The sequence below is a fragment of the Ixodes scapularis genome, unplaced genomic scaffold (genome assembly GCF_016920785.2).
Source record: "Ixodes scapularis isolate PalLabHiFi unplaced genomic scaffold, ASM1692078v2 PGA_scaffold6__148_contigs__length_123643588, whole genome shotgun sequence".
NCBI classification, from domain to species: Eukaryota; Metazoa; Arthropoda; class Arachnida; order Ixodida; family Ixodidae; genus Ixodes; species Ixodes scapularis.
In genome coordinates, this window is record NW_024609881.1 from 48,452,444 (window position 1) to 48,466,243 (window position 13,800).

The following is a 13,800-nucleotide window of genomic DNA, read 5'->3' on the forward strand; positions in this document are numbered from 1 at the left end:
CGCTGAGCGCGTGCTGATGGCTATAGCATCCAGGGCTCTTTTGCAACCTGCATTCCATACCGTCAAAATGGCCGGTCTACAGAAATTGAACAACGCTTTTTGTGTGCTGGCGCTAATTTCTCCGGCTTGTTTTACAGCGTAACGAAGCGGAACTACCGCAAGCACCAACCAGGACAGACAGATCAGTCTTGAACAGTGCGAAACCCCCGAGACTGCAGGAACACATTTGTAGGTGTGATATTGTGACCAAGCAAATGGCCTGCTGTTGACGTACCATAATGCCTAGCATCAAATAAAACGCACGTTGACCAACCTTTCCACGAGTTTCCCCATATAATTAAAAACAAGTGCTTTTTAATCTGTTATGAATACAAAGGACGATGCATTCAAGAAACAAAGATAGTGGCTCTTTACGCTGATTGTTACCGTCATCTTTCGAGTCCTATTGCGAATGTTCCGCCATTAGTAAGGAAATTTGAGTTGTCATAAGTAATTGGCGTTTGCCCATCGTGCCATCTCAGTGTCATCTATACACTCAACGTGCGACAGTGCTAACGTTAATTCGACGTGCATCATATGGCGCTCATCGCAGCTACCCGGTAAGCCGACGGTGAAAATAGTGAATTTGTGCTACAAAATTAACTGCAACAGTTCGCAATGATGTAATGCATTTGTAGGCAGTAAATGTAAGTATCGGACGAAACATTCCAAATTAAGGAAAGAAAACGCATTGAAACGCGACGAAAAATACGAAGGCATTCCCCAGGTGCGGGGAAGAGAGCGGTGCAATCAACCAAATGGAGGCCGCGACGCGTGATTCTAAAATGGCAGCGCCCATGGCGGGGAGGGGGGGGGGGGGGGGGGGGGGGGGCAGCTGAAAAGGTTTATACACGAACACAGTGCTTCCAAACAAGCCCGGTTTCCCCACACCAGGTGTGGGCACTGCGGGGCGAGATACAAAAAGTTTGTTACGAAAATAGCAGGGTCGTGCGCGACAAAACGTCTAAGGTTTTTCGATGAAACGAACACGGGAAGCCTTTCGATCAAATGTCGCACGCCGACGAAACGATCTGATGAAACGTCAGTCGACGGACTGAATGCCACCAGGCAATAATTTAGATCAGGATCCGCGGATATCCACATCCGCAGCCCCTGACATCCGCATCCGATCCGCAATCCGCCAAAATCGGTCTAATTTTTATCCGCATCCGCCAGTTTACTGCGGATATCTGCGTATATCCGCGGATAATCCGCGGATCTGCAGTGCTCTATCTATAAGATTGAAACGACAGACGGTTTTGATCTATGGCCACCTAATTTAGGTCTGTTTCTCATCTAGGTTGGAAAACAAGAATGTAGTAATATTTGGCATTAAACTGTTTAACCAACCTTATACGCAACCGATGCTACGAGCTGATAGACCGATCAAACAATATCAAAAGCTCAAATCAGTGGGTCATCCGTGCACTTAATTGTTTCACCGATAATAAAACACAGACAGAAACATGGCGAACGCCATGTTGCCGCACTCATGACGCTGGCTGATTGATTCCCTCTGCTCGTAACATGGGCTGCGTCCGAATCTAAAGTCCAACGAAGTACAAAGTGTCTCCTCAAAAAAATGTACAAAAATTTTTGACCTCGCAAAAAAGAAAGAAAGAAAAGAAAACGCATCGCCCATCGCTTATTCTCTACTTAAATGTGGAGCTAGGGGTCCCAACCAGATGCATCCAAAGTTTCAACACTAACGGTTATCTCATTAAAAAGTTATAGATGATTTTCTTAAATAATCTATAACCTCGAATATATCGAGGTTATAGATCTTCAATACATGGAGACATGCAGTTATCGAAAACGGGGGAATATTGGCCCAATTTTTCCATTCAAAGTTTCAGAAAACCACTTATGACTTTTGAGCAAAAGATAACGGTTAGTGCTGAAACGTCGGCATCCGGTTCGGACATTTATAGTGCTACATTTTAACGGAGAATGAGCGTTCGTAGATGCGCAACTTGTTTTAAAAAAAAAGCAAAAAAAAAAAAAAAAACTTGTAAATATTTGGGGGGGGGGGGGGGGAGGGGGGGGGGGGGGGGACGCCGTATATGAATGTTTTCGGGATCTCCCAGTGAAATGTAGCGTAACGTTGGGAGTAATACAACGAATGTTTTTGACTACTGAGCTTTGGCATCTCTGATGATTTTAAAGTTTGCCGCTACATTCTAGCAACCAAAATACAACCCGCTAAAATGCTAGATAGGGACGAAGACGAAGGACAAAAACAGGCGGGACTCAGCGCTTTTCTTGTTCTTCGTTCGTCGTTGTCCAGTTATGCTCTTTTTACGTCAAGGTGTCAAATTACCAACTAGCCCAAACAAACCTTTTAGCAAACATCATATGAATCTAACTTTCTCTTGACGTAACATTAATGCATTTGTGCTTTTGCCATTTTCTTTACCAAGGTGGCCTGCTGGAACAAGCCCAATGGCTGCATCTTCGTGGGGCCCGTTCACAATCTGCCGAAGCACAATATCAAGTGCGCTTTCCACGTCGTCTCTTGCCCTGAGTTTTCCTTGTCTGCTCTGAGAAGCGAGATTGTGGGGCACTGCGAACATAGTTGCCGCGGACTCGCCGCTGGACCCCTAGTGGTCACAGATTTTGTCAACGGGGGTTATGACTGAGCGCATCGATCAGACGAGCAACAAACTCAAAGAAGCGTTGGGCAAGCTCTCTGAAGACCTGTCCGGTCTGTACACAAGTCTCAACAAGTGCCGGGCGGATGTCAGGCAAGTTGAAAGGAGGTCAAAAGAACAGCTAGAAGCCCAGTGTACACTTTTTGAGCACTCGTTCAGATTTCACATCGAAGGTCCGGTTCTTGCGGAGGACGGACTGAGTGAGGTCGCTGGTGACGCCGGCAAACTCAAGGGAGGGTGCCAGATCGGGGACTCGAGCACACACGTCGAATGCCCGCTGAACGTCACAGAGAGCGCGTGTCAAGGCGTACCTCCTGATAAGCAAGAAAAGAAATTCCACTGGTACTTAAAGGAGGTCGCATATCTGGTGAGAGAAGCAAAAAATAATAAGGTGGTGAAAGCTGAATCTCCACGGCACTACGTGAGTGGATGTATATACAACGTGTCCATCGTATGCTATAGTGGCAGAATGTATGGCTGCATTTATTTTGCGTGAAAGTTGAAACTCTATCCCGGAGCCCACGATTCAAGCCTCGAATGGCCATTTAGCAAGATTGTGAAGGCTTGGCTCATTCACGACGCGGATAAAGAGAGCCTTTTTAAGGAGATAGACGTGAGTCGAAGTAAACGTGACCGCGCGTTCCATAGGCCAGACAGAAATCCCAACGAGAGTTTTGAATGTCTTGAGTTGTATAATCAGGAGTATCTGGAAGAACGAGGGTTTATTAAAGATGACACTCTGCACCTGTTGTTTGAGTTTGAGTAATGTTGAGTTCCCTTCTCTCGCAAATGATCAATCAATAATAAAAAAAGGTGGCGTAAAAATGTAAATTCTCCTTTAATCTCCCATTCAAAGTCGCTCTAGTTTATTCTCAGTGACGTTTCACCTCTATTCAGTTATATCATTTTTCTAGGACTCGCGTTTCGAACAGGGTAAACACATCGAGAGTATTTACATTATGATGTCAATCATTATATATCACATGTTTTCAATCCCATAGATTTTTCTGTTGATTTGTTTTTGCAATTTAATATAAATGTGACATCGGAAACACTTTATTCACGTATTAATTTCTCGTTATTTGATTCCTTGCATTTGTGGACTAGATTAACCCCGTATCAAGCAAAGAAATTGTATTAATATGTGAGGACGCGCGGTGCTCTTCCGAGGCGAAATAAGTCATCTTTGGGGGCACAAATAAAATGGGAGTGTTGCACTTTATAGCCAGAGAAATTTATACTGAGAGAGTTTGGCCTTCTTAAGAAGAGTTTGACAGCCTGGCAACCACAGCAGCATAGTCTGACAACCGAGGGATGACTACTTCCGTTAGCCATTTTGGGGCTATGACTCATGTCTATGCGATTTCTCAGGAATAAAAAATACGAAGAAGTAACACCATTTTGTGTTATCGTGAAATCCGCTTGTTCTAGCGGGAAACAAGCTCCGCCTATTGGCCAAACTCTCTCAGTATAGACGGCTCTGTTTATAGCTAGCTCGCACTTCGTTCTTGAGCCGCGCGGTGTCATTTTGCGCGCCAAAGTGCGAAAGGAAGAAGGTGTGGCTCCAATCCACGTTGTGCAGGCGGTTGGCCAGCGAAGCTGTGGTATCGCCTGCAACTAGGGTGCCTTCAAGGACATTGAGGCACCCTACCTGCAACGATTGCCCCCTGCACTATACCAAATGACGGCACTGGTCGCAGCACGCCACCGCTGGTCGTATTACGTTTCTTTTCCCATTGGGGAATTGTAGTAGACCGTTTCCGCTGCCCGCTAAGCACCCGGATAGCGCTCCGTAATCCGCCACAAGATCTTGAACTATGCAGATTAGGCTGGCGGCGCGGCTGCGCAGCTGCGGCGTTTTCTTGACGGATACAGTAGCGGAGGATAAAAACGGTCTACTACAATTCCCTATTGCCTCTCCTCGTATTCACGCTGCTTCTCTGGAGTCCCAACTATGCGTGGCCTACCCGCAGCGGTGCTGCAGCAACCATGAAATCAGGGTTTGTACTTTTATATATGAAAGGCTAGTGACGTCACTCCCCACATTGCAGGCTGTCGTCGCCGTGGGAGCTTGCGCAGCAGTAATTTTTACCGAGAAATGTATGCGGTGAGCGCTAGGCTCAGATGGCTCGCTGCGTCCTCAGTGTTTCATCGTCAGGTCAAACGAAGTTCAGTATGTCCGGTTTGTCTGACACCCGCTTGACGTCTCCTCCATAAAAGTAAGTCACATCTTCGCATACTTAAAAAAAAAAAAAATTAAGAAGCCAGCTGAACAAAGGAAGGAAGATGACAGGAGAAAAGAATGGCGAACCGACCTCTGGTTTTACCCAAGATGTTTCAGAACCAACTAGCTCAACTTTTCCCCTTAGTAAGAAGCCACTTCGGAGGGGCGAGTGTGCGCTCGAGCTCAGCGGCCATTATTCTTCGTCATTCATAAGAACACTTCAGTTTTTTTTTCCTTTTTTTGTTCCGTTTTTTCTTTTTTTTTTTTTCTGGGTGGCCTGTATGCCGCGGAGTTTTCGTCTGCAGCTAGTTGCAGAGGTAGTGCCCAAGGTGGCACCGTGTGCACGAAGCCAGTGGAGAAAAAGTCAGCTAAAAGCTTTGAGTATAATTAATAAAAGAGCGCAAGCTGCTTGTACGAGGATTCCATGTAGTCTTGACTTAATAGTAGCTCGTGCTTTCATTATTTGGTGTATATCGGATTAGTATAAATTTACACCAACTTGCCCTTCTCGCACCGTTTTCGGTGATTAGGTGAATTCGAACGTGAAGAAAGCACACTTCGCGTATAGAAAGCATCTAGCGACAACAAAATCATTACTTCGAGTAAGTGATTTATAGTAAATAGACCCGATTTAAACAAATAGTGTTATCTAGATTCAATAAATCTGATTGAGTTAATTTAAAACTAACTCACGATTAATTTCCGCTCTAGATTGGGGTTAGGTGGTATTCACTGAGCCTGCAGGTTCGATTTTGCCAGGGAGCGCCACCGTCGATCCGCCATCTTCGAGGTCGCGTTTTGACTGGCTTGTGTACGGGGTCGTACGTTGGTAGTGTGTGCTAATTTCATATAGTTGAAGAAACTTCGTTGAACAAAAGAGAGAAAAAAAAAAGGTTTATCTTGGGGGCGGGCCGTTTTAGTTTCCATGTTGCCGCCGAGTACCGTGTTTAGAGGCTGAACCACATGTAAACAATTTAGCGAGCGACGGGACGAGACGAGCGGCAGCGACGAGACAAGCGACGATGACCCGCTTAGCTGTCGCTCGGTCACTCGCGCGACGAGGCAAACCGCATGAAAACGACGGGAGCACGCGACCAAGGCGATTAGAAACGTTTTCTAGAAATCCAAAAACCATGCACGCGACTACCGACCGTGAGAAATCTCTGTCGCTCGTCGCTGTCGCCGTCGCTCGCTAAATCGCTTGCATACGGTTCACCCTTCACTGCCGCTCGTCGCATAGCTCGGTTTTAGGATTTCTAGAAAACTTAGCGCTCATCGCCTTGGTTGTGTGCTCCCGCCGCTTTTATGCGGTTTGCCTCGTCGCGCGAGTGACCGAGCGGCAGCAAAGCGGCAGCGAAGCGGGTCGCCGTCGCTTGTTTCGCCGCTCGCCAACTCGCTTACATGCGGCTTTTAAATCGCTTGGGCTAATGAAAAATGCGCCGCATTTTTCATAAGCTGCGCACTCTGTGAGCCGCACGGTATGTTTTTGCAGAGGAACGAACACCGAAGGCACGACGTACGACACAGAGGAGATGGAGCAACACGGTTACACGGCCGTAGTGGAGAAAATCCACTAGAGAAAAACAATAAAGAAACTAGCAAAACAAAACAAAGAGTAATCGCACCGTGCTACAAAAGCACCAAAGTAGAAAAATCAGTCCTTGCAAGTGCTACCGCCGTGGGCACGGCGCGCGACACGGAGCGCTTCATGGAGCCGAAGGAGCAACGCGGCCGCGGTGAACGAGTCCGATAGCGACAAAAACGAACTAAAACACACAAAAGATACTACTACGGCGCTTCAAAAGCACCAAAGTATAATAATACCCACAAGTTTCGGTCAAAAAGACCCTTTAAAGTTGTAAAATGCTGCTAAACAACGCTCAAAAGGTCCGGCCAGACGACACCCGCGATAGAAAGAGACCTCGAAGATGGCGACCGGGGTAGGCGATGCCAGCGAACCTAGCGAGTGACGTCAAGTGAGTGTCACCTATATCGTAGTAGTATAAATTTACACCAACTTGCCCTTCTCGCACCGTTTTCGGTGATTTGGAACGTGCAGAAAGCACACTTTGCGTATAGAAAGCATCTAGCGACAACAAAATCATTACTTTAAGTAAGTGATTCAGAGCAAATAGACCCGATTCAAACAAATAGCGTGATCTCGATTCAATAAATCTGATTGAGTTAATTTAAAAGTAACTCACGATTTATTTCCACTCTAGATTGGGGTCGTTTTTTCACGACGGTTATGCAAAGGTATGCGGAAAGCAAGTCGCCTGCTTCTTGTGCAGGGGGGACCGGTGACGTCAAAAAGACGCCGAGTTCCAATAGGCTGTGATTGACAGGACTAGAGCCGCTAAATGAGTGACACTAGGAAGGACAGTGGGTAGACATCCGTGCTAGATACCTTGAGGTCCACCCACTTTTTTTTAAAATCAGCCAATAAGACATTGTCGTTCTGACATCATCGACAGCCCTGTACAAGAAGCAGACGAACTTGCACTCCTCATAGGCTTAGCACACCGTTGTCCTTACTTGTTTCTGAGAGGTTAAGAAACCCAGGCCGTGGCCTATTACGGTCCTGCTTCGTGATTGGTTCTTCGGCGCTCTTCTCGGTTCATGCTGCATTCTGATTGGCTGCGAAGAGATCATGAGATGCTCGGAAGTCTCGACACTCCGCATTTCTAAAGCTGTCGGCGGCGACAGCAGCGATAACTTAACACCTGCAACACGAACGAGGGGACTGCATATTTCCTTCTTTGATACGGCGAGCTGCTGCGGTCGTCACGGGAATTCCATAGGGAGTTTTCGAAGACTGCGTTTTATTATATACCGGCGCGTATTTTTCGGAGTTTTTTGGATTTATTCGAAAACACGGAACCCTAAGCATAAGTTACATGACGTCAATAGGGAGCTTTCGTAGACCGCGTTTGCCTTTCCGCTAAGCCCTCCGCAACGAAGCCCTAATGCGCCTGAGCGCCGATGTCCTTCACTGTAGAGTTCCGGGTATCGTAGAGGGTTACGCAGAGCGTTTCGGGATGGCGAAAACGATTCACGAAAACTCCCTAAATTCCCGCTAATTTTAGCGGGGAAACAGAATTGACGTATAGGTCGCGTGCCGTCAATTTCCTTGAAGTGTATAGGTCACGTGATGTCAGGTAACATCAAGTGACGCTGCTTTCCCCGCTAAATTTAGCGGAAAATGCGCGGACGGATGGGCGGACAAAAGTTTGGGATTGGGGGGTAGCGTGAAAAAGCATTTGATGCTTTAAAAATGGCAGAAAGATGTATTGGTGGATTTTTAGGGACTGCATTAGCATGACCCTTGGGAAATGCCACACATGTCCCCATTTGGGAATCACTAAAGCTGACCTTTTTACTTTTCTGTTTTTACTTTCTCTTTTGCTTCCTACATTTTTTTGCTGCCTCTTTCTGGCCTCGTTACGGGGTCAGTGTCAGCGTTGCCCAAAGGGGACGTGTGTGGCGTTTCTCAAGCGTCATGCTAACGCATTCCTTAAGAATCCACCAATGGATCTTCCTGCGATTGTTTCGCCCCCTTTTCTGAACTTTCCGCCTGTCAGAGTACGTCCGCGCCCTTGGATAGGTCATTCATATTCTTCGTGGAAAGAACCACATCCATACCACTCGTGGAAGGAACCGCATCCATATAACTCTTGGAGGGAACCGTATCTAACCGTATCTATCGTTTTAACCACAGACACATATCACAGCCCACGCACCGCTACCGCGGAAACCCAAGGAGAGGAATATCCGGCGACGGCAGAACGGCCAATGAGCACGCCCGTGTTCTACAGCGAAGTGGTGCCTCCCCTTCTCTGGCTCCACGTCAGCTATGCGGCTCTCCTTTGACGAAAACCCGACGGTGTCTGTCAGTTTATCAGCACCGGGAAGAAAGGGAGAGGATGACGCATGCTGACGTCAGCACTTCGGACCAATGGAAGCGTCGTACGCGTCACCCTGTCCCCTCCTTCTCCCTCTTTTCCCAACGTTGACAAAATGTCAGACACCGCCGGGTTTTCGTCAAAGCTAGCGCTCTAATTCTAACGCATGAAACAAGCGACAGGCTCTATTTAATACCTACGAAATTGAAAGGGTGGACATTTGCCAATTACGTTACTTTGATCTACCCAAGTGAATCTTTTTAAGCTGGAACAGTTGAATCTCAACTGGTTCAAACTTGGACTAGCCGGTTCCAACTTAGAATCAGTTAGGACCAATAGGGGTCCAACTACGACCAGCTTAGGGCTCAACTGGCTGTAACCATAAATGTGGTAATTGGGACAAGTTCATTCATGGTCGCAGACAAGCGCCGAATAAAGACAGGGACAAGAAATGAACGTCTGGTGCACTCGCAACTAACATTTATTGGAAAACTAATCCCTATATAGTCGTAAAAAACACCACTCAAGACTGCAAACGGTGTAGTCCTCTATCAAAAAATTTATATTATTTTTCCTTTAAGATTATGGGTGTGTAATGTGTACACCTCATGATCAATAGCTGCACATTCCCACGGCGTCAGTGTGAAAGAATTTATGATACCTACTTCGTCCCGTCAAATAATCGCTTACAAGCAAAATATATATTGCATTTTTGAGTTATAAATCAGAAAAAAAAGAACAATGCAAATGACGTCAACATATAATAATAAAAGTAGTAAAAGGTAAGCACGTTTTAATTTTTCATTGTTTGATTATCTTATGTGTAGTGCATTCTGGACAGTTCAAATATTTAATTTTAGTGCAGCAACTGTTTAGTTTTCATCTTTTTTTTTGTTTTGGCTTATTTGAAACTGAGATTTCTTACTATATAAAATGTGACTTGGAAGACAAGTCAGCTGATTACTGCTTGGAAGCCACGAGGCTCGTAAGATACAAGGTGTTTCAGCTAATTTGTTGCAAGACTTACAAAGGAAGGTTGGTGCAGGCGCGTCGAACCATTCTTAGCAATTCTATCGATCAAGTCAACTTTTTTCTACAATGAGCCAAAGTGGGTAATTAATACAAATTAATTAGCTAACTTTATGAATAATACTTTGTGTGCAAACCCTCCAGTACAAAAGTTGTAGAGCGTGTTCACAAACATCCCATCGCGTCGTTTTCATCAAGGTAACCTCGCGTGCCTATTTCTTTTTAAATTAGAAAAAGTGCACTAAATAAAAAAAAAGTCCCACGTGGCTAAAGGCATTAACATGGCAGTTTGTTGGCGTGTAGTCACGCAGGACTTTTTGCAATCTCAGATCGGTTTTCCAGGACAGAAATGCCACATTTAAAGAAACGGCTCGATGGAATATTCTCTTTTGTGTTAATTATTTAATTTGTCACTCCGCAAAGAGAAAAGAAAGATGTCCACAACAGGAGTATGAAAATTACTTAATGGGTTGAACACGTGCAGCGTGCAGACATGCTCTGTAGGTTTTCCATAGAGCCGCTAAACATCCCGTAGGGAGAATTTTTTTTCATAACAGGGCTGTTATTCAGTTCAAAAATATTTCGGATGATACACTGGTCAATATTATAAATGCACAAAAAAAAACCTCTGAATATCCATAAATATTTTTGTTTAAATTAAAAAAAAAAATGACGCTGTTGATTTGCACAGAAGGTTGTAAAATCTGAACACCTCTAAGCCCAAGGTAATCAGTCTGCTTGCAGGAAAAGTCTATACTATATTTCACCTTACGATGTGGCACAGAAAAGGATACAAGCGCGAGCTCCTTACTCTAGGTACAACATTTCATCTTTGGTGCTACTTCCTTTTTGACCCCGTGGTGAACCGTCTTTTGTCTCGATCGCTCGCAGCAATCTTCGGCCATGCTAAGCTGCCAATGGACGGTTCAAACCAAATGGGATTTCGGCTTGTGGTTAGAGGAACACTGATATTTTTTTTATAGTTTCCGCGACCCGCTGCTGGTCGAAAGCGTGCAGGTTTCATTGGACGAAGCACCGGCGGACCGGCGGCGGGAGCAGCCAATGGGGCGACGGTCACGGCGGCTCTCCATGACGGCTAAGCGGAAATGTTTAGTGGCAAGCTAGTCTTCGAGGAGCAGTATAGAGCAGAAGAGACTGCTTCTAAAGCCTGCCTTTGTTCTCTTGAAGAGTTTGCGAGAAGCGAGGGGCTCCCCGCTGCTCCTGGCCGGTGTTTGTGGGCCCCTTCCAAGTTGATATCTATCCAACCCTGAATGCGGTCAGCCGAATACATATATGTCCCCAATGACGTCAGACACTTAAAACAAAAAAAGTCCGGGTTCCGCTTTTTGGAAGACGAAGTAGGCGTCGGTTTGGACCGGTTCTGTATTCAGGACTCTGAATACAAAACTCCACGGGAAACAATTTAATACACCTTGTGACGTCCCTCGAAGGACGGCATGAGAGTTGACGATTACCCTGATTTGGTCATATTTCAATTTTATTAAAGACTAGAGCACGCTGGTAAAGAAAAAAGCAGTTTTTTATTTGTTTTTATATTTTATGGATGACAGAGACCGATTTCCGCAATTAATTGACCAAAGTCTGAAAATCGTTGCACTGATATTTTGAAAGTTTCCAAAATAACTGTTGCATCCATTTCTCTGCTGCAGCACACAGTTGGGTAAGCGCGCTACATAATGTTCCAAGTACGCGGTACAGCTCGCGGGAACGGGCGTCGATGCCGCGAAAGGGTTAAGAAGCATATACTATACTTCGCAATGATATTGACGCTCTATTGACTTCGCGTATCTTATTAACCCTTGGAGTAGAAGGTGTTAAGAAAGAAAAAAGAAATATCTGACTTATGTCGCTATCTCAATGATGACTGGTGATGACACAATCTTGTTGATTGAAACTGGTTATGTCTTCAGATGTTTTCTTCTGGCGTTGTGCAGATGTCAGATTCCTGCAAAAAAAAAAAAGGAACATTCGTTATTATGGAATACATTTTAGCGCTCAGAACACAAGAACAAAAAAACTAGCCAACCCGTCCCCCGCTTGGCTGTAGTGATGGGGCTGTATTAGAAACACGGATGGTATATAAGTGACGTTCCATGTAATAAAATCAGTTGTTAGTAGCGTATATATTGTAATGTCTGATTCTCGTCCTTTTGTCGTTGTGTTTTGAGCGCTAAAATGTATTCAAAGTTCCAAAACCAACTAGCCCAGCAATCTACTCTACTGAAATTCGTTATCAGTTTGGTTGAATTTAAATGCTCTTAAGTAATTAAAAAAACTGCTACGAGTTAAGTGATGATTGAACATTCTTACTTGCTTCATCGGAGGCGGCGTCATACGATGGGTTATTCAAAAACACAGGAGCACTCCTGCAGGAAAAAAAAATGTTATATTAATTATGGAAGACATTTACACAATTAACAAAGGGTCCTCTACGTGTAACACCTATTATGTGCTGCATGTTTAACCACATGTAAACACTTGATAGCATAAGTAATTTCTAGGCATTAGCGATGAAGATTTTAGTTGAAGACACGTGTAAGCATATGCTACTTCTAGAAACCGTGGCAGGAGTACAAATAATTTTCTTCAAAGTTCACCTGATTAAAAAGTAATGTTGCAAATAACAAAAATCAAGTTCAAAGGTAAATATTTTTTTAGCGTAATTTGTTTCGACATATTAGACATACATCCACAACTTTGTATTGTTCAATATGATTAAGACTGCTCCTAAAGATTGAAATCATAATTTTTTTTATAAAACAATAGGGTAAAACTAGAGCCACGAAATGAGGTACGCTTTGGGTATCGCCACTCCGTTCCCCGATCTGCTAGTGGGCGCCGCCATCTTGGTGTTCAGTGCAGAGCAGACGCAACTGTCGATCGTCAGAATTCAAAAATGCGACTTCTTCACCAGGTACGTTGCAAGGGAGCTCAGGTGATATTTCTTTGCTCTGTCGCGAACCGTTTCAACATTTCTGGAGGACGGAAAATCATGTCCTGCGATTTCGAATAAAGCTTCAGCTGGCAACCAAAATTTTAAAGGGCAATTCCGGCCAAAAATCAAAATGAAATAAATTCCTGATATCGCTGTAGTGACACAAAATACGACCCCAGCCAAAATATTACGCCCATGGGACGCCGCATTCTCAACTAATGGCGATAATAAAAATGCGACCCGCCGCGAGCCTCTGCTCCTTAGCGGGCGGCCAGCGGGTTGACGATCGCTAAAGCAACATTGGGCCGTGACGTCAGTATCGTTCTCTTTTTTTCCTCCGGTCCGGGCGTTGCGCGGAGTGCGGTTCTTTGAGCCGCTACCACCGCTACTTCGGCTTGTGATTGGCGTGTTTAGCCGTTGCATTTATCTGTAGCCCGTGTAGCTTCGGTACAGCCTTTTGTTTATTTGCTTGTGAGGACTCCAAGACTCGTTTTAGCGAGCAACTCGGTGCGCCCAAGACTGCCCAGCTGGTCCTCGAAAGATGCCGAGTGCAACTTGTAGTGCTGTGGGCTGCTCAAACAACCCGTTGCGCAACACGGAGGTGCTTTTTCACAAGCTTCCAACGGACCGGAAATTGGAGAAGGTATGGGTGACCGCTGTTCGACGAGTGGACTTTGGACTTCGGCTTTTACGCGCCCCAGGAAAAAAGAACGAAAAAACAGACGTGTACAGCCCAGCACATGTGTGTTCGGGCGCCGCGGCCCGCGCTATAGAGCCTCAGGTCTTCGTATATGGAGCTGACCCGCAGCGCGAAAGCAAGAGGGCCCACAGTACTGTACGTCACTGGCAGCGCGGCGCAGAGCAACGCCGCTCCATCCACGGAGCCCCGATGACAATCTAGGCCTAGCGACGAGTACGGAAGACCGCACACACGGCGACAGCCGCCGAGTACGGCACCGAACAAGTTCACGGGTTTTCCAGTCGCTAGCTTTTGGGTAT

General features: G+C 45.5%; 1 protein-coding gene and 1 pseudogene across 1 annotated transcript in view; one reads left to right on the forward strand and one right to left on the reverse strand.

Annotated features, from left to right (window-relative positions):
- The first annotated feature begins 67 nt into the window (after positions 1–67).
- LOC115327447 lies at positions 68–3,691 on the forward strand (annotated as a pseudogene).
- A 7,725-nt stretch (positions 3,692–11,416) lies between these two features.
- LOC8032364 (MAM and LDL-receptor class A domain-containing protein 1) overlaps positions 11,417–13,800 on the reverse strand; it is a 235,723-nt gene continuing 233,339 nt past the window's right edge. Inside the window, exons 61-62 of the mRNA XM_040206373.3 lie at positions 12,177–12,232; positions 11,417–11,811 (exon numbers count right to left, since the gene is read on the reverse strand). Of these exons, the coding sequence (XP_040062307.2) occupies positions 11,804–11,811; positions 12,177–12,232 (64 nt within the window). The 3' untranslated portion in view covers positions 11,417–11,803. The remainder of the gene's footprint in view (positions 11,812–12,176; positions 12,233–13,800) is intronic.